This window comes from Choloepus didactylus, chromosome 2 (assembly GCF_015220235.1).
Source record: "Choloepus didactylus isolate mChoDid1 chromosome 2, mChoDid1.pri, whole genome shotgun sequence".
Taxonomy (NCBI): Eukaryota; Metazoa; Chordata; class Mammalia; order Pilosa; family Megalonychidae; genus Choloepus; species Choloepus didactylus.
Genome location: NC_051308.1, coordinates 32,110,998 through 32,132,230, shown reverse-complemented (window position 1 = coordinate 32,132,230; position 21,233 = coordinate 32,110,998). Strand labels below are relative to the sequence as shown.

The 21,233-nt window shown below is 38.2% G+C and overlaps 1 protein-coding gene across 3 annotated transcripts in view; it reads left to right on the top strand.

Moving 5' to 3' along the window:
- AHCTF1 (AT-hook containing transcription factor 1) overlaps positions 1 to 21,233 on the top strand; it is a 115,256-nt gene that overhangs the window by 56,504 nt on the left and 37,519 nt on the right. For all 3 annotated transcript variants that reach the window (XR_005214708.1, XM_037822667.1, XM_037822668.1), the window contains exons 21-23: positions 100 to 287; positions 20,874 to 21,018; positions 21,099 to 21,230. Coding sequence is in view for 2 of the 3 variants with exons in the window: in XM_037822667.1 (XP_037678595.1) it covers positions 100 to 287; positions 20,874 to 21,018; positions 21,099 to 21,230 (465 nt within the window). In the remaining variant the exon portion in view is untranslated. The remainder of the gene's footprint in view (positions 1 to 99; positions 288 to 20,873; positions 21,019 to 21,098; positions 21,231 to 21,233) is intronic.

Below are 21,233 nucleotides of genomic sequence, written 5' to 3'. Positions count from 1 at the left end.
TATAGTTTTTAGTATTGCATCTGTTCTTAATGGTTAGCTGCTTTGCCTGAATGCAAAGCTTTATATTTGTGTTTAGCACTTTTTTCATCATTTTTGCAGAGTGCTTTGGATCTCCTGTTTCACCCAGCTACTGCAAAACCTGCATTATGGCAACATTCAAAGATTATTCAAGCCTTTATGAGTCAGGGTGAGCATAGACAAGCCCTCAGATATATTCATGCGATGAAGCCACCAGTGTCCAGTAGTAGTGATATTATCCTTCACCTCACCGTTTTGCTTTTTAATAAGTAAGTAGTAAATCTTTGAGATCATAGTCAGACTTTTGATCATGTATGTTAATAAAATGGAATTAATGAAGTAGATATTTTATTTTGATTTACATTATATATTCTTATGATTTTTGATCTTTCAAGATTAAGAAAACTGCACAGCACATTTTATCTAGAATAAGATGGTTAAGAAGTACCTTGAGTAAAAGAGGAAACCAAACTGATATTTAAAATTTTGTATCTGTTGATAATTGACAACATTGACAGTCTACTGCATGTACAATTGAGGATCGGCTATGCTGAAATGGAGCCAGGAATTGAGAGCAAGAATGAAGTCATATGGAGTTTATGCATTATGTTTTTTGAGGCTTTATTGCAGTGATGGTGCTCTGATAATTTTAAGTTAATATTGGCATCGTGGGTATTATAATTCTTTGCATTTGATTTTTGTCATTTCATTTGCCGTTGCATCCTCATAGAAAGAAAATCTTGAAGCATCTGTTTAAATGACTTAAGAAAGTGTTGGTTTTCAAGTCTTTATACTTTAACCAGATTTGAGCGAGTGGTATCTTTATATTACTTCTTTCTTCCCTTTGCATTATTTTTAGGTTCTCTAATCAATATGATATGCTTACAGTTTATGTATATATACATCACTATCACTTAAGTTAAATGACATGATTGGAAATATGGTCTGGTTAATGGATTTTTCTTGTTAACTAAGTTAGGTGGGGAGATTGCTTGGAGCTGAAATTTCCTACTAGATTCTCTTTCATACAACCCACTTTGTTTTATACAGCCCTATTGGTTAGTTATTTTTATGTGTTTAGAAATCATTCACTTCACTCACCCTAAATTGTCATTTATGAACCAATTCCCACTGCAGTGTCAGTATCCTGAAAGATATTTCTTGTAAGTAGAGAAAGTTTTCTCACTCTTTGGAAACAGAATGTATTTCCAAGTAGGGGATGTGTCCCCAAATACCAGGCAGAAGAACATTTCTGAAGTATAATAATAAGTTGATTAGATATGTAATGTAGAAACTTTCAGTGTCCTCAAAACTAGTGAATTAGGAAGTACTTGTTGAAATGATTTGGCTTAGCAAAAGTATTTGGCTAGCTGAATAAATCTGGAATAAACACTGAATCAAATTTTTTTTCTGAGATATTCTAGTTGTATTTAGCCTGGTATCTTCTCACTCTTCAGTGACTTTTAAAAATTGATACTTGCTCTATTATCAGTCTTACATTAGAAGAGCAAGTATTGGACCCTTGTGAATAAAATCTTTGAATGAAAGGTTGCTTGGTTTTTCTTCTTTCAATTCGGTTGTCCATCTTTTCATCTATGGCAGGTTCTGTGATTTGCTAGGTTCTCCTTTCCTTTCTCTTACCATATAATGGAAGCCTTTTTTCTTTTACGTACATAAAGCTTCCATTATCCAGTCTGCAGAAAACTAGCACCACAATGTGTCCTGTACAATAAGTACATACATAAAACAAATGAACACTCAGTGCCATTTGTGAGATAGGTTGTGTTTAAAATAACTACTGGTTCTAAAAGTAGAGAATGACTTGACTATTGGTAAAAAGTCAAAGGATACTTTTAAGGCAGTGGATGTGATGGTTTTTATAGAAAGGAAGAAAACAACGTAGGAGAAAGGTGCTTTAGTTGTTGACTGGATAATTTTGCAGTTAGGCAGCCACATTTCATTGTCCAGGAGGCATACAGCTATATATTCTGTACTCTAATTTTTGAGAAAGAAACAAATGACAAGAAAAAAGCTGATTTGTAGGGACTTATTCAGGAAAGCAGGGTTCCAGGGTATGTACTGTGGTCAGTGCATAATCAACTGATTTCCCTGAAATATCTGCATGTCTAGTCCAATAGAGTAATTAGTCACAATGTCCTTGAACCATGGATAAAGGTTAAGTTCAGAAAGTATGGATTAAAATTGTGAGAGGTTAGGCTACTTGATGGTCTTTCTAGCACCCAGGTGCTGTGATTGCATAGCTGTAATTTTAAATGACTGGAAAAGTTTCAGTATTCTAATCATTAGAACACTAACCCCTTCTCCTAAACTTACCCCATGCCAGATAAATGAGATGATTCTTGTATTTTCTGTTATTTTAATTTACATTACTAATGATATTATTTATTAATTAATCTGCACCTTTTAAGAAGTAATATTATTTGAATGGCCACAGATTGTAGCAAAGATGCTCAGCTGCAAAAAAAAAAAAAAAATACATTTTTATTAATGCTTAAACTGGTGCTTTGTGGGTTTTGAGGGTAAAATTCATGATTTTGAGGTTAAATGGCACAAGCCCTAAAACAATTCCTGGCAAGTAGTAAAACATTAGTGAATGGTGGTATGGTTTTTTGTTTTTTGTTTTTTCTTTTTTAAACCATCATCATCATCATTTATTAAACCTTCCAGCTGGGCTCCTGACTCTGGTCTCTACTACCTTTTCTTTATTAACATCATCTCTCTCTTTCTCTAAAACCTTTATGCTGACAGCTTTTCAGTTTTATGATCTGTACTTACGGGCATACCATTGTAACTATGTTTGCTTGTTTTGCTCCCAAATCAACTATGACACACAGTACAGTGATCAACTTGTGGTAAACAAATCGTTAGAATATCAGTGTTAGATATTAGTTATTCAATCTTAGTATCATAATGTTAAATAGATCTGAAAAATCCTCTTAAATAGGCATAATAATTGTCTTCATTCTTTTTACTTTTTGTAGGTTTTTCCTGCTGTACTTTTTTGTTTAAACTATTTATTTTGAAATAATTTCAAAATCACCATATAGCTGGGAAAATAATGCAAACCCCATACAGAGCGTGAAAATACCACATCCCTCCAGACACCGAAATCCACTAATTTTAACATTTTGTCACTTCTGCTATATCATTCTATCTATCCATTTCAACCCATCTAGCCATCCACCAATCTTTCTGTCTGTTGGTCATTTGACAATAGGTTGTATTTGTCATGCTTGGACACTTAATACTTACATGTACATTTCCTAAGAACAAGGTTATTCACTTATGTAACTGACTTAAGTGCAGTTATCAAGTTCGAGAAATTTCACGTTGATACATAGTTTACTAAGCTGATACACAGTTTATATAATTTATTAAGTTTACATAGTTTATTAAATTTTTTTATATTCCAATTTCTTCCATTATTAGATCCCATCCAGGATCACATACTGCATTTAATTGTCGTTGTCTTTATAGTTGCTCTTTTTTTGTGTGTGGAAACATATGTTCAACATCTCAACCACTTCCAAGCATACCATTCAGTGGGAATACTGTGGTACCCTCACCACCTTCTAGTATGAAAACTTTTCCATCTCCCTAAACAGAAACACTAAATCCTGTATTCATTAACTTCCCATTCCACCCCTCTCCGCCCCTGGCAATCTGTACTCTCTTTTTCTGTGAGCTTGCATATTCTCATATTTTCTTTGTGGGTTACCACGGGGCTTAAATTTAACATGCTAATCCTGTAACAATCTAATTTGCTTTGTTACCAACTCAACTTCAATAGTATACGCAAACAACATTCCTATACCCCTCTGTCCCCTCACCTTTATGTAGTTCTTGTCAAAAACTGCATGTTTATACAAGTCCAAAACCACTGATTTATCATTACATTTTTATGCATTTGCCTTTTAGATCCTGAAGGTAAAAAGTAGAGTTATAAACCAAAAAAACTGGCGTCTTTAATTTACTCACGTAATTGCCCTTGTAGTTTTGTTTCTTCATATGGTTTCATTCTATTGTCCTTTCCTTTCAACCTTCAGAACTCACTTGAGTACCCCCCCTCCCCCAACCATGGCTAGGATTTTGTTTTTTGTTTTTTTTTCTGCATAATGTACAATTCCTTTTAAATGGATCAAGAAATAGCTTACTCCAAAAGGAGCTGAGAGGTCACTCTGGTGGGCACTCTTAAGCACAATTTAGACAACCCTTTTTAGGTTCTAAAGAATTGGGGTAGCTGGTGGTAGATACCTGAAACTATCAGACTACAACCCAGAACCCATGAATCTCGAAGACAATTGTATAAAAATGTAGCTTATGTGGGGTGACAATGGGATTGGGAAAGCCGTAAAGACCACACTCCCCTTTGTCTAGTTTATGGATGGATGAGTAGAAAAATAGGGGAAGGAGACAAATAAACAGACAGACAGACAAAGGTACCCAGTGTTCTTTTTTACTTTAATTGCTCTTTTTCACTTTAATTATTATTCTTGTTATTTTTGTGTGTGTGCTAATGAAGGTGTCAGGGATTGATTTAGGTGATGAATGTACAACTACTTAATGGTACTGTGAACAATTGAATGTATGATTTGTTTTGTGTGACTGCATGGTATGTGAATATATCTCAATAAAATGAAGATTTAAAAAAAAAAAGAAATAGCTTACATACACGAATAAGCCCTTGTTATAACATCTTGGCAGCAAATATAAGCTAATGAAGATCTTGTTGGAGGGGGAGGGAGCCTAGGACTGAGGTGGGTAGGGGGTGTGGAGAGAAGGATTATGCCTTGTTGAGGAGTGGGGAGAAAAGGGAGTGCTTGGGGAGAATAACAAAAGTAAAATTTCAGGAAGCATTGTTACAAAGCAGTTCTGTAACATTCCTTTGAAAGCAAAAAGGAAAGGTAACCAAAGCAGGAAAACATTTATCTCTGTGTCTTTAAAAAAAATTATCTGCTATATCTAGATCCAGCTTCTTGTGAAGAGCAGTTTGGCTGCATCCTGTGAATTGGCAGCATCAATCATGGTGCTGGGGCTAGGAAGTGATGAGGATGCGCTGATGGAACAGAAGAGCTTGGCTGCAGTTAGTAATATATGGCAGGATTAATGTTGGGAGTTGTGGTATGTACAAGGCCAGGTTTAGATGGGCCCCGATACCTTGCAGCCGGGCTGGGTTTGGTCCAATAACATGTTGAGACATCAACATGTGTGGGAGAGCGGTGTTGGTTGCTGACCCTGTAATCTCAGATTTTGAGGTTCAACTCCTTGGGCCCCAGGTTAGGTAGGTAGTTTGGATAGCTCTTCTGTCCCACATGGATAGGAGATAGCTGGACAGTAGATGCTGCATTTGGTACAACTGGAATCTTCTGGACCCCACGCTCTTTCTGTAGCTAACTATGTCTTAGTTTCGTTGATAGCAAGTTGGGCTTCTTCCAATCACAGCTCATTCCTCAGCTGCTTCATGAGCTGCTGCTGTTCCTCATTGCCTCCCCCCCCACTTTTTTTTTAATCATTTTTTTAATTGTAGAATACCATGTGTACATAAAAGTAATGACTTTCAAAGTACAATTTAACAAGTAGAGAGTAAATTTCAAAGAATATTATAGGGTACAATTCCACAGTTTCAGTCATTTCTTGTTATGAAATACAACTTATACACAAAAAGGTAATCTCCTTCAAAGTATGATTTAACAAGTAGATATATAGGAAATTTCCAAAGTTATTATGAGTTATAGTAACATAGTTTCAGTTGTTTCCTTATTGTGAAATATATATACAAAAAGTATAGCTTTCAAATTATAATTTAACAAGCAGCTATAGAACAAATTTCAAAGAATGCAATGGAGCACAGTTCCACCATTTGAATTCTTTCCTTCTAACTACTCTCAATACCCTAGCAACTAAGAAAAATAAAATTATATAAAGATTGAATATTCGTAATCCTTTGTCAAATTCCATCTTGTCTCTTGCCATCCCTTTATCTCTCTTAATTATTTTCCTCATCTTCAGGAATGTCTAGGCAGTGGCCATCCTAACCTGTTCATGTTAAAAAGGTGTGTCCACTTTTTGAGCAAAGGGGATGCATCTAGTTGATGTTCTTGAAGAGGATATTGCCTCTGGGTTTGGGGACTTAGCTGGTGTAGGAGCACTCTGAAGGATTTAAGTTTCTGATGAATAAACTTTCAGTGAGTGAACCTTTTATAGAGTCTCAGATAATAGGGTTCTGGGTATTCTTTAAGGTTTTCAGGACTACTGTTGACTTGGGCTTATCATATTGTGGTCACTTGGCATATCTAGGTGAAGCTTGCTGTTCTAGTTTGCTAATGCTGCCAGAATGCAAAACACCAGAAATGGATTGGCTTTTATAAAAGGGGGTTTATTTGGTTACACAGTTACAGTCTCATGGCCATAAAGTGTCCATCAACAACAGGTACCTTCACTGGAGAAAGGCCATTGGCATCTGGAAAACCTCTGTTAGCTGGGAAGGCATGTGGCTGGTGTCTGCTTGCTCCCAGGTTGTGTTTCAAAATGGCGTTCTCCAAAGAATGTCTGCATCACCTTCCAATAGCCATCCTCAAAATGTCTCTAAGTTGCAGCTATGAGCTCCTTATATCTGAGCTTATCTATATAAGGCCCTAGCAAACCAATCAAGGCCCACGCTGAACGGGTGTGGCCACACCTCCATGGAAATCATCCAGTCAGAGCCATCACCTACGGTTGGGTGAGTCACATGTCCATGGAAACACTGAACCAATAGGTTCTAACCTAATCAACACTAATACATCTGCCCCCACAAAATTGCATCAAAGAAAATGGCTTTTTTTTCTGGGGGACATAATATATACAAACTACACTTGCATAAAAGTAACTTCCAGGACAGCCTCTTGACTTCACTGAAATTCTCTTAGCCACTAAAACCTTATTTTGTTGCCTTTCTTTTCCCTCTTTTGGTCAAAAAGGGACCCTCAGTCCCTAGATGCCAGGGTCAGGCTCATTCCTGGAATCCACGTCCCACGTCACCGACAAGGCTCATTCATCTTGGGGGTCCTGTCCCATGTTGGGGGGAGAGTGATGAATTTATTTGCAGAGTTAGGCTTAGAGAAAGTCCACATTTGAGCAGCAAGAGGTTCTCTGGAGGTGACTTCTAGGCATAATTACAGGTTGGCTTAGCCTCTTTACAACCATAAGTTTCACCCGAGCAAGCCTCAATATCGAGGGCTTGACTTATAAAGTAGGGGGTTCCTAAGTTCACATAGCATATGTTATATGCATGATAATCCATCCATATCTCACACTATAATCACTCAGTTGTACAGTCATCATCACTCTCCATTTTAAACAATTCCCATGACCCAAAACATCCCGTAGCTCTTGTCAGCCCTTAATTATTTGTCTCTAGTATTTGTGTAATACTAGTATGGTATTCCTATTAATTATAGTCCCTACTATGCAGTGTGTAGATTTTTCCCATGTATCCTTTGTTGTCAACTCTCTTTGCTGGTGTCATACCTTGATCTATGGGAAACATGCCTTTAAACAACCCCTTTCATTCCTGTTCACCTTCAATACTGTTCTGATACTTACAATCCCATTAACAAACAATCGTCACCCCTTTCCATTTTCATACCGTTGAATTCACCATCATTAACATATCTGAACATAATAGATTATCATTCCCCCTGACTAGCTACTGTTTATCATGAAGTCCCCAATATTCTTTTAAGATTGATTTTACATTGTGAGATAGTTCATAGAGGTGCTAACATACAATATCTCTTCTTTTGTGTCTGAATTATTTACTCACAATTGTATCTTCAAGGTTCATCCATGTTGCTCTATGTTTCAAGACTTTGTAGCTTCTTAATGCTGTATAGTATTCCATCATATGTATGCACCACACTTTGTTTATCCACTCGTCTGTTGAAGGACACTTGAGTTGTTTCCATCTCTTGGCAACTGTGAACAATGCCCCCATGAAATCAGTGTACGAATGTCTGTTCGTGTCACTGCTTTCAAATCTTCTGGTATATACGGAGAAGTGGAATTGCCAAATCATAGGGTAATTCAATATCTAGTTTTCTGAGAAACTGCTGAACTGTCTTCCAGAGTGGCTGTACCAGTATACAGTCCCACCAACAATGAGTAAGAGTTCCAGTGTTTCCACATCCTCTCCAGCATTTGTAGTTTCCTGTTTCTTTGATGGCAGCCGTTCTTATTGGTGTGAGATGATATCTCATTGTGATCTTGATTTGCAGCTCCCTAATAGCTAATGAAGGTGAACATTTTTTTATGTTTTTTTTTTAGCCATTTGTATTTCCTCTTTGGAGAAATGTTTTTTCATATCTTTTGCCCATTTTATAATTTCGCTGTTTGTATTTTTGTCATTGAGTTGTAAAATTTCTTTATATATGCAAGATATTACTCTCATCAGATCTATGGTTTCCAAATACTTTCTCCCATTGAGTTGGCTGCCGCTTCACCTTTTTGACAAATTCCTTTGACGTATAGAAGCTTTTGATCTTGAGATGTTCCCATTTATCTATTCTTTTTCTTTCGTTGCTTGTGCTTTGGGTGTAAGGTCTAAGAAGTGACCCCCTACTACTACTTGAAGATATTTCCCTGTATTATCTTCTAGGAGTTTTATGGTACTGTCACTTATATTGAGGTCTTTGACCCACTTTGAGTTAATTTTTGAATAGGATGTGAGGTGGGAGTCCTCTTTCATTCCTTTTGTTAGGGCTGTCCAGTTCTCCCAGCCACATTTGTTGAAGAGACTGTTCTGTCCCAGTTCTGTGGATTTGGGGGCCTTATCAAAAATCAGTCAACCATATATCTGGGGGTCTGTTTCCGAATTCTCAATTCAATTCCATTGGTCAATATGTCTGTCTTTATGCCAATACCATGCCATTTTGACTACTTTATCTTTTTAGTAGACTTCAAAGTCTGGAAATGTAAGCCCTAGCCTGCCAGTATTTGCTTCTGTGTGTGAAGTGTTAGCTACAGGAAGTCAAGGATAATGCTACCAAAATTGTCTGAGATGTATTTTCATCTTCAATACTAAATGCTGTAATATATTCACATATTCTTTGTTTTTTATATGTATCAGCTTTTAATTTCCAAGTTTTTATTTCACTATTCATGATAATTTCAATAAAAATCATACTCTGGCTTCTAAATTGTTAAGATATCTATTGAAATGAAAATTATTTTTGGCCTATTAAGAAGAATTATTTTTTTAAGAAAATAACTTCTGATGTTATTATCTGTTTGCCGTTTTGTATTCTTACCTCTTTAGCATTTATAGGTTGTATTTAGGTTAGTTTTTAAAAATTACAATCTACTCATACTGTTTTTATAGTTATTTAAATATAAGTTGTGGTTAAATATAGCATAAAATCATTTTAGATGTACAATTATTTGCTATTAAGTACTTCGACAATACTACATAACTTTTACCACTATTTATTTCTTGACAGTTTTCATTGTACCAAACCAAAACTCAAATTCTTATTTAGCAATAACTTCTTTTCACCCCCACCCCACCCTTGGAAACCAGTTTCGCTTTCTGTAATGAACCACTTCGATTCCCTTCTTATTTCTTTCTTCTCTGTATACTTTTTAGCTATTTTCTTGATGGTTACCTTGTGATTATGATTGACATTTTCTACTACTAACAACCTAGTTTGAGAAGTCAACACCGAGTTTCAGTAGTATACAAACTCTACTCCTTTATATCTCATTCTTTCCTCCTTTATATTGTTGTTGTCTCAGATTATATCTTTATACTTAATATTGCCCATTAACATAGGATTTAGAATGTCATTTTATATCTTTTCTTGTTAAATCATATGGTGCGGGGAAGGCAGTTAAACAACAAAACTACAATATTCAGTATTTTTTACATTATCTCTATAGTTTCTTTACCAATGTGCTTATCCTCCTGGCTTCAAGTTACTTTTTTTTTTTTTTTAATTTTATTTTTGAAATAAATTCACACTTACGGAAAAGTTGCAAAAAACAATACAAACCCCATACAAAGAACTCCAGCATACCTGACCCCCCTCCCCCAATACCCTGATCTACCAACTTAACATCTTGCCACACCATTTCTTTCTTTCCCTCCCTCCCTATCATCCATCATCTATTGCTCTGTCTTCTGAACATGTGAGAGCAAGCTGCACACATCCTTGAACAAACAATATAATTCACAAATACATTTCCCTTGAACAAGAACATTCTTTTATGCAATCCCATTAAGCGCAGCTAAGAAGTTCAGGAAATTCAACATTGATACAAAGCTTACATTCTGTATCTCCTTTTTTTTTTCTTATATCTCAACTGTGTCCCTTTGAGCCTCCTCTCCTCCATCCTCAGATCCCATCCAGGGTCATCCTTGACATTTAATTGTCATTATCTATTTAGACTGTCTTTTTTTGTTTGTTTTGTTTTGTTTCCAATTGTGGAAACATATATACAGCCTAAATCTTCCCATTCCAACCCCTCCCTAATGTTCCATTAGTGGAATTAATCAAATTTAGAATTTCGCAATGCTATCACCTTCCTACCATCCATTACTAGAAATTTCCCTTCACCCCAAACAGAAACCCTACACTCATTTCTTAACTCCCCATTGCCCCCTTCCCCCACTTTCATAACCCCTACTCTACTTTTCCTATGTTCATATTCTCTGATACTTTCTTTTTGTTTACTGTGGGACTTAAATTTAACCTCTTAAATCTATAACAATCTTGTTTTTCTTTGATACCAACTTAAGTTCAATAGGACACATAAACTATGTTGCTGTACTCCTCCGTTCCCCCCACCTTTATGTAGTTCTTTTCAAAAATTACATATTTTACATTGAATCCAAAACCACTGATTTATCATTACAGTTTATGTATTTTAGATCCTGTAGGAAGTAAAGAGTGGAGTTACAAATCAAAAATACAGTAGTATTGGTATTTATATTTACCATGTGATCTTTACTGGAAATCTTTATTTCTTCATGTGGTTTCAGTCAGTTGTTTAGTGTCCCTTCCTTTCAGCCTGCTGAATTCCCTATAGCTTTTCTTATAGGACTGATCTGCTGGTGATGAAGTCCCTCAGCTTTTGATTATCCGAGAATGTTTTCATCTCCCCCTCATTTTTACCCTCCATGTGTTTGTGAATTTTCTAAGTCTCTGATGGTTATTGACTTCTATTTGTTTTCCACTGTGGTCAGAGAATGTGCTTTGATTAAATTCAATTTTTTTTTTTTTTAATTTATTGAGCCTTGTTTTATGCCTCAGCATATGGTCTGTTCTGGAGAAGGATCTGTGATCACTAGAGAAGAATGTGTGTCCTGATGATTTGGGATGTAATGTTCTATATATGTCTGTTAAATTTCTCTATATCTCTCTCTCCTTTCTTTTTTTCTCTGTTGATAGGGCTCACTGTAGTATCTCAAGTAGAGCAGGTCTTTCATTAGCAAAATCTCTCAGCATTTGTTTGTGAAAAATTGAAGCTCTCCCTCAAATTTGGAGGAGAGTTTTGCTGGATAAAGTATTCTTGGTTGGAAATTTTTCTCTCTCAGAATTTTAAATATGTCATCCCACTGCCTTCTTGCTCCATGGTGGCTGCTGAGTAGTCACAACTTAGTCTTATGTTGTTTCCTTTGTATGTGGTGAATTGCTTTTCTCTTGCTGCTTTCAGAGCTTGCTCCTTCTCTTCAGTATTTGACAATCTGATCAGAATATGTCTTGGAGTGGGTTTATTTGGATTTATTCTATTTGGAGTTCCCTGGGCATTTATGCTTTGTGTATTTATATTGTGTAGAAGGTTTGGGAAGTTTTCCCCAACAATTTCTTTGAATACTCTTTCTAGACCTGTACCCTTCTCTTCCCCTTCTGGGACACCAATGAGTCTTAAGTTTGGACGTTTTGTTTTATCTACCATATCCCTGAGATCCATTTCGATTTTTTCGATTTTTTTCCCCATTCTTTCTTTTGTTCTTTCATTTTCTGTTCTGTGGTCCTTGAGGACTCTGAGTCGTTTTTCAACTTCCTGTAATCTTTTATTATGAGTATCCAGGGTCTTTTTTAATTTGACAAACAGTTTCTTTAATTTCTGTAAGATCTTCTATTTTTTATTTACTCTTGCAGTTTCTTCTTTATGCTCTCTTAGGGTCTTCTTTATGTCCTTTATATCCTGTGCCATGCGTGCTCTTCTTCATGTCCTTTATATCCTGTGCCATGCTCTCATTGTTTGTCTTTAGTTCTTTGATTAATTATGCCAAGTACTGTGTGTCTTCTGATCTTGATTTTGGTGTTTGGGTTTGGGTTCTCCGTATCATCTGGTTTTATCATATGCTTTAAGATTTTCTGTTGTTTTTGGCCTCTTGGCATTTGCTTTACTTCATAGTGTTGTTTCAGGATAGAAAAAATACCGTTCTCTAATTTGTCAGATCTACTGCTTGGTGGTGTACACTTTGTCTAACTAACCAGGAGATGGTGTCCGCAAGTCACCTATTCCCCTCAGATCAGTTCTCCCCAACTTTGTCTTTTGGTGTGTGGGGATCTGATTCTTGTGGGGTTCAGTTGGTGCACTAAGTTTGGGTGTGTTGTTGGTGCTTGAATGTGGGGCGTGTGTCTGGGTAGTTAAGGAGGGAGGGCAGCTTTAATAATCAAACCTCCCAGGTGTTCCCAGAGATCTACGTCTGTTGCAAGAGTCTAAGCCTTCATTTCCCTCTTGCCACAGATTGTCTCTGCTGCTGACCCACGAGGCCTTGGTATTGGTGTAGGGTCCCTGGGATTTCCGAGTGGGTCCCCTTCTCAGCCGCGCTCTTCCAGGACCGCTGCTGAGTGAAGGTTGTGGCACATCACAAGTGCACGCCGGCCCTCTAGGGAAGCCCTGGGCCACCAGGCCGTGCAGGGGCATTCCCAGCCTGCTGTAAAGATGGTTGAATGGGGCGTGTTAATATCCCCCCTTTTCGCACAGCTCTGCCTTCCCAGCTCTGGGACAATTAGCTGTGGGTACACTGAAGGCCACTGTCCACAGCCGATATTGTGGCCTGTGCACAGTGCTGCGAGAAACACTCCCTGTCACACTGGGACCCTTGGCGCAGCTCTGGGCTATAACTCCGGCCCCGGGCAGGAGTGTCCCCAGCCCGCTGGGGAGATGGATACAAGGAGCGCAGTTTCTTTCTCCTTTTGGCTCCCCTCTGCTCCCCTGGCTCCGAGACAATCAGCAGCAGGCTATGCTCCACTCCAGACATCGAGACATTGGCACAGCTTGTTGCTGCCATGTTCACTGCACGGTTTCTCACCATAGTAATGCAGCCGCTCCCGGGTTGTTTTTTTTTAAAAAAAAGGAACTAGTCCGTCTCCAAACGCGAACGCAACGGTTTCCCCACACTGCAGCGCGGCTGCCGGGCTTTCAGCTGGCTCACTTACTCATTTCAGAATGCAGAATCCCAGTTTCACCAGATGTACGGTCCCTGTGGATTTAGCAGACCTTGTCCAGGTGGTGAATTGCTGGAGCTGGTGTTCTGGGTCACTTTCTGGCTTTTACCTAGTTTTTTACACGGAGGTGTTTTTTTGACCTGTCTTACCGAGCTACCATCTTAGGGTCCCTCTCCATGCAGGCATTTTTCTCAAGTTACTTTTTAATGTCCTTTCATTTCAGCCTAAAGGACTCCCTTGGATATTTCTTATAGGCAGCTCTTCTGGTAATGAACTTTTTCAGCTTTTGTTTTTCTGTTAATGTCTTAATTTCTCTTTCATTTTTGAAAGATAATTTTGCTGGATATAGAATTCTTGGTTGACAGTTTTTTCCTTTAAGGATTTTAATTATAACATCCTGCTGTCTTCTGATCTCCATGGTTTCTGATGAGACCACCGCTGTTAATTTTAGTGTGGATCTATTGTGTGTGACAAGTTGTTTCTTTATTTTTTTTTTCTCTCTCTTGTCCTTGTGGTTCTCCAGTAGTACATATATTGGTACACTTGATGAATCTCACTGGTCTCTCAGGCTCAGTTCAGTTTTTTTCATTATTTTTTCTTTGTGTTCCTCACACTGGATAATTTGAATGGTCCTGTCTTTAAAGCTTCTGATTTTTTCTTCTGCCTCTTCAAATCCGCTGTAGAATCTGTCTTTTCATTTTTTGTTTTTCATGAAGAGAAGGTTTTTCTTTAAAAAGGTTATACATTTCGAAAAGCACATTAAAGAATTTTTTCCCGGATTCCACCCAAAAAAAGCGGAGGGAAGGGTTACATTCTTCAATTAATAGTGAATAGCTTCTAACAAAAATAGTAATTCTAAAATAGCCTGTTTACCAAAAACACACACAAAAAACTCTAATTAGAAATTGAAAAAAAATAAAGTGGGGCAAGGACAAAAGCTCTTTTATATAAACTAATGATTTTTTTTTTTTTGTCCCTGTTATTCTACTCATCCATCTGTACAGTGAGTGGACAAAGGGGAGTGTGAACCTTATGGCTTTCCCAATCACATTGTCACCCCTCATAAGCTACATTGTTATACAGTCGTCTTCAAGATTCAAGGGTTCTGGGTTGTAATTTGATAGTTTCAGGTATTTACTGCCAGCTATTCCAAGTCATTATAACCTAAAAAGGGTTATCTGTATTATAGTGCATAAGAGTGCCACCAGAGTGATCTCTCGGCTCCTTTTGGAATCTCTCAGCCCCCGAAACTTATTTCATTTCATTTCACATTCCCCTTTTGGTGAAGAAGATGTTCTCCATCCCACGATGCCGGCTCCATATTCCTCCTCGGGAGTCATATTCCACTTTCCCAGGGGGATTTACACCCCTGGGTGTCAGTTCCCACGTAGGGGGTAGGGCAGTGATTTCATCTGCCAAGTTGGCTTAGCTAGAGAGAGAGTGCCACATCTGAGCAACAGAGGCATTCAGGAGGAGACACTTAGGCACAACTATAAGCAGGCCTAGACTCTCCTTTGCAGTAACAGTCTTCCCATGGGCACATTCTGTGATTGAGAGCTCAGCCCATCAAACCATTGGTCCCCAATGTCTGTGAACACGTCAGCGACCATTGAGGTGGGGAAGCCCAAAACCCCTGCATTCTCCCCCAGCAATATTCACATTAGTGGTAGCATATAATGTTTCTCTTTTTGTGCCTGGCCTATTTCTCTCAGCATTATGTCTTCAAGGTTCATCCATGTTGTCATATGTTTCATGACATTGTTCGTTCTTAATGCTGCTTAGTATTCCATTGTGTGTATATACATTTTATTTATCCACTCATCTGTTGAAGGACATTTAGGTTGTTTCCATCTCTTGGCAACTGTGAATAATGCTGCTGCGAACATTAGCGTACAGATATCTATTCGCGTCACTGCTTTCAGATCTTCCGGGTATATACCAGGAAGTGCAGTTGCTGGATCTAAAGATCACTCGGTATCTACTTTTCTAAGGAACGGTCAGACTGTCTTCCAGAGTGGCTGAACCATTATACAGTCCCACCAACAATGAATAAGAGTTCCAATCTCTCGACATCCTTTCCAGCCTTTGTAGTTTCCTCTTGTTTAATGGCAGCCATTCTAATTGGTGTGAGATGGTATCTCACTGTGGTCTTAATTTGCATCTCTCTAATAGGTAATGAAGCTGAACATTTTTTTGTGTGTTTCTTGGCCATTTGTATTTCTCCTTCAAAGAACTGTCTTTCCATATCTTCTGCCCATTTTATAATTGGGCTGTCCATACTATTGTCATTGAGTTGTAGGATTTCTTTGTATATGCAAGATATCAGTCTTTTGTCAGATACGTGGTTTCCAAGATGTTTTTCCCATTGAGTTGCCTGCCTCTTCACCTTTTTGAGAAATTCCTTTGAGGTACAGAAACTTCTAAGCTTGAGGAGTTCCCATTTATCTATTTTTTCTTTTGTTGCTTTTGCTTTGGGTATAAGGTCTAGGAAGTGACCTCCTAATACAAGGTCTTGAAGAAGTCTCCCTACATTATCTTGTAGGAGTTTTATGGTACTGTCTTTTATATTGAGGTGTTTGATCCACTTTAGTTCATTTTTGTGTAGGGTGTGAGGTAGGGGTTGTCTTTCATTCTTTTGGATATAGATGTCCAACTTTCCAGCCCCATTTGTTGAAAAGACTGTTATGTCCCAGTTCGGTGGCTTTGGGGGGCCTTATCAAAGATCAGTCGGCCGTAGATCTTGGGGTCTATCTCCAAATTCTAAATTCAATTTCATTGATCAATATGCCTATCTATGTGCCAGTACCATGCAGATTTGAATACTGTGCCTTTATAATAAACCTCAGAGTCAGGGAGTGTAGGTCCTCCCACTTCGTTTTTCTTTTTTAAAGTGTTTTTAGCAATTATTGTGAAAACATCAATTGCTTCCTTTAGTTTTGCCAATGTTTGTCTCATGTATTTTGTGGCATCTTGATTAGGTGTATAAACATTTATGATTGTTGTTTCTTGTTGTTGAATTGCCCCTTTTATTAGTATGTCGTGGCCTTCTTTGTCTCTCATAACATCCTTGCATTTAAAGTCTACTTTATCTGAAATTAATGTTGCTCCTCTTGCTTTCTTTTGGCTGTAGCTTGCATGAAATACTTTTTCCATTCTTTCACTTTCAATTTCTTTGTGTCCTTGTGTCTAAGATGAGTCTCTTGTATGCAGTATATTGATGGTTCATATTTTTTTGATCCATTCTGCCAGTCTGTATCTTTTAATTGGGGAGTTTAATCCATTTACATTCAGTGTTATTACTGTGAAGGCATTTCTTGAATCATCCATCCTATCTTTTGGTTTAGGTTTGTTGGATATATTTTTTCCCTCTCTCTCTTATTGTCCTTTAATGAACCAATATTGAATCTCTTTAATACTGAACCTTTCCCCGTATCTCTCCTTTCTTTGTTTCTCTGTTGGTAGGGCTTCCTTTAGTATCTCAAGTAGGGCAGGTGTTTTATTAGCAAAATCTCTCAGCATGTTTGCCTGTGAAAAATTTAAGCTCTCCCTCAAATTTGAAGGAGAGCTTTGCTGGATAAAAAATTCTTGCTTGGCAGTTTTTGTCTCTTGGAATTTTAAATATGTCATCCCACTGCCTTCTCACCTCCATGGTGGCCGCTGAGTAGTTACTACTTAGTCTTATGTTGTTTCCTTTGTATGTGGTGAATTTCTTTTCTCTTGCTGTTTTCAGAACTTACTCCTTCTCTTCAGTATTTGATAGTCCGATCAGAATATGCCTTGGAGTGGGTTTATTTGGGTTTTTTCTATTTGGAGTTCGCTGGGCATTTGTGCTTTGTGTATTTACATTGTGTAGAAGGTTTGGGAAGTTTTCCCCAACAATTTCTTTGAATACTCTTTCTAGACCTTTACCCCTTCTGGGACACCAGTGAATCTTATATTTGAACATTTTATATTATCTGTCATATCCCTGAGGTCTGTTTCGATTTTTTCGATTTATTTCCCCATTCTTTTGTTTTTTTCATTTTTCATTTTGTTATCTGCCAGGTTGCTGATTTGTTGTTCAGCTTCCTCTAGTCTTGTACTATGGGTATCCAGAATCTTTTTAATTTGGTCAACAGTTTCTTATATTTCCATAAGATCATCTATTTTTTAATTTACTCTTCCAGTTTCTTCTTTATGCTCTTCTAGGGTCTTCATGTCCTTTATATCCTTTGCCATGCCCTCATTGTTTGTCTTTAGTTAGATTGATTTCTCCAAGTACTGGGTCTCCTCTCCTCTTTTGATTTGGGTGTTTGGGTTTGGGCTATCCATATTGTCTGTTTTTTCCCATATGCTTCAACATTTTCTGTTGTTTTGGGCCTCTTCGCAATTGCTTAACTTTATAGGGTTCTTTTAGAGTATGTAGGCTAATTCAAAGACTTAGCTGTAATTTATCAGATCTACAGCTTGGTGGCGAACACTTTCTGTAAGTAACCAGCAGGTGGCGTCCGTGAACCGCCTATTCCCCTCAAGTCAGTTCTCCCCAACTTTGTCTTTGTGGTGTGTAGGGGTCTGATTTTTGTGGACGTCCAATTGGTGTACCTAGTTTGCATGTGTAGTTGGTGCTGTCCACCCTGAATGTGGGGCGTGTCTGAGCAGTTAGGCAGGGAGGGCGGCTTTAATAATCAAACCTCCCAGGTGTTCCTGGAGATTTAAAGCTGTTGCAAGAGTCTAAACCTTCGGTTCAGTCTTGCCACAGATTGTCTCTGCCGCCGACCCACAAGTCCTTTGTATTGGCATATGGTCCCTGGGATTTCCAAGTGGGTCCCTCTTCCAAGCCGTGCCCTCCTAGGGCCTCTGCTGAGGAAAGGCTTTGCTATGTCACAAGTGTGCGCTGTTCCTCAAGGGAAGTTCTGGGCTGCTGGGCTATGTAGGGGCATTCCCAGCCTGCTGAAAGGATGGCTGTATGGGGCATGTTAATTTCCCCCTTTTTGCACAGCTCCGCCTTCCAGCTCCAGGACAATTAGCTGTGGGTCCACAAAACGCTATTGTCCTCACCTGATATTGTGGCGTGTGCACGTGTTGCTGGAAACACTTCCCATCACACTGGGTTGTTTGGCGTGGCTCTGGCTGTGGCACTGGCACTGGGTAGGAGCTTTCCCAGCCCGCCAGGAAGATGGCTGTGAGGGGTGTGGTTATTTTCCCCTTTTGGCTAACCTCTGCCTTCCATGCTTGTAGACAGTTAGCAGCGGGTGCTCGAAAGGCTATTGTCCACACTAGATATTGAGGTGTACCCATAGGTGTGGAGACACCGTTCCTGCCGCACTTCATTGTGTGGTTCTCGCTGCTGTATCTGCAGCCACTTTTGGGTTTTTAAAAAAGAGCTAGTCCGACTTCAAACGCCACTCCACGGTTTCCCCACATCGCAGCGTGGCTGCCATATATTCAGCAGGCTTACTCACTCATTTCAGAATGCAGACTCCGGATTTCACCCAAGTGCACGTTCCCTGTGGATTTAACAGACCTTGTTCAGCTGGTGCATCGCTGGAACTGGTGTTCTGGGTCATTCTGGCTTTTATCTAATATTTTTCACGGAGGTGTTTTTTTTTGCCCTGTCTCTCCTAACTGCCATGTTCCGGAAGTTCCTCTGTCTTTTCATTTTAATTACTTTTCATTTGTACTTTGCAGCTCCAAAATTTGTTTATTTCCTTTTTATAATTTCCGTTTCTTTATTTTGTTAAAAGAACGTTTTCCTAATTTCCTTTAGTTCTTTGTGGATTCCTTTTGCTTGTTGAACATAGTTAAGACCATTGATCAGTAGTGCCAGTGTATGAACTTCCTTGAGGATGGTTTCTGGCAAATTCTTTTTTTCTTGTGAATGAACCATACTTTCCTGTATCTTTGTGTGTTTTGTAATTTTCTATTGCGAACTGGACATTTTGAGTATTATGTTGTTATAAATCTGGAAATCTATTTCTCCTTTATTTTGGTATTGCTAGCTTTTTTCTTGTTTATTTGTTGTTATTGAGGCCTGTAGCCATCAGTTTGTGAGTTTTCCAAACTATTTTTGCCACGAAATAGAGAATAGAAGGAGAAAAGAGAAAAAAATGTGTATGTACTGCCTCTTTAAGGCTCCTGTGCCACTTTTGTCTGAGGGGGCTTGGAAAAGTGACCACCCTCAGAATTGGTCCCCCAGCATCTGAAGTAGCTGATCAAAAAGCAGTGATTGGTGATTGGACCACACCACACACCCCAGGATTTTGGAGGATTCCAGGTTGTAGTCCCCGTTGTTGCCTGCCGTGTGGCTGGTGGATGGAGGATGGTAGCCACTGCATGGAGGGAAAAACAGTTTTAACTAACAGACTCTCCATCCAGCTTTTTCCTGGATGCTGCACAGTGTCCCACTAGACTCCAGAGTTTCAAAATAGTTTATGTTGGCATTTCCTGCCGGTTCAATGGTTATTTTGGTGGAGGATCTGATCCCTGAAATTTCCTACTCTGCCACGTTCCCACCTATTCATACTGGTTTAAACTTGCTTTTTTTAAACTTAGCAGTCTATAATGATTGTTCAAGTTAGTTTATACCTGCTTCATGTAAGGGCTACATAGTAGTCCACTATATCATGTATGTTCTTGCACGTAAGTCTTTATGCATTTTTGCTAATATTTCTGTGGCTTATATCCCTTGCGTTGTAATTGTTTAGTCATAGCCTATATGTAATTTTACTTTTGGAGTACCACTTGGAAATATTTATCAAGACACTCCTGTTTATGGGGTTTGAGAGTTGAATATTGGCATTTTTAAAGTTTCCATAATTCCTGTCTGATTCTGGGAATCGGAGACTTATATTTAGGAAATACTGCTTCATTTAAATGACCTTCTCATCACCTCCACAGGGCATTATTTAATTTGAACCAAGTTCTCCCGTCACATTTTGCTATAGAACAGCCCAAATCATCTGCTACCAAACTATACCTTCCACATACCCATCAAAGCAGTATGTTTGTGTTCTGTGTATAGGTTGTTGCTCATTTTCTTCTCTACACTTCTCATGTTGAGGGCCACTTTTTTGAAGTCCTCATTTTTCTGTCATACTCAACACATCTTCCAGTTCTCAGCTACTCCATACAGAGCACATTGTTTTTTGTCTTGTTTGAACTCCTGTGTACTTACTTTCCAATTACTTTACACTCAAAATCTTAATGATACAAACCAGCATAAAACTGAGTCTGAAACATGCCTTGTCTTGCTGTTGGTGTTATTACCCAGATTTATTATATAGCAATTAATACTCAATAAATTTTTAAAATACTTTAAAATTATATGTACAAATATCTTTGAAATTCTTTAAATGGATTGCTTTTTGAACATTTTTAATAGATTTTCTAAAACTATACTTTAACAAACGATTTCAGGTGCATGGTTGAGGCATGGAGTTTACTGCGCCAACACTCTAATAGGATGAACATAGAGGAGTTGCTAAAGCACACATATGAAGTCTCTCAGGAAATGGGCTTAATGGAGGATTTATTGAAGTTACCATTTACCGACACTGAGCAGGTAATGAGTTATCAATGTAAACGTATCTGAAACACAGATTTATAAATTGATAGCTTATGAGTCTATTTTTCTCTCTCTAGGAGTGTTTAGTGAAATTTTTGCAGTCCAGTACCAGTGCTCACAATCATGAGTTCCTTTTAGTTCACCATTTGCAGCGTGCCAATTATATACCTGCCTTGAAGCTGAACCAAACTCTGAAGATTAATCTAATGGTA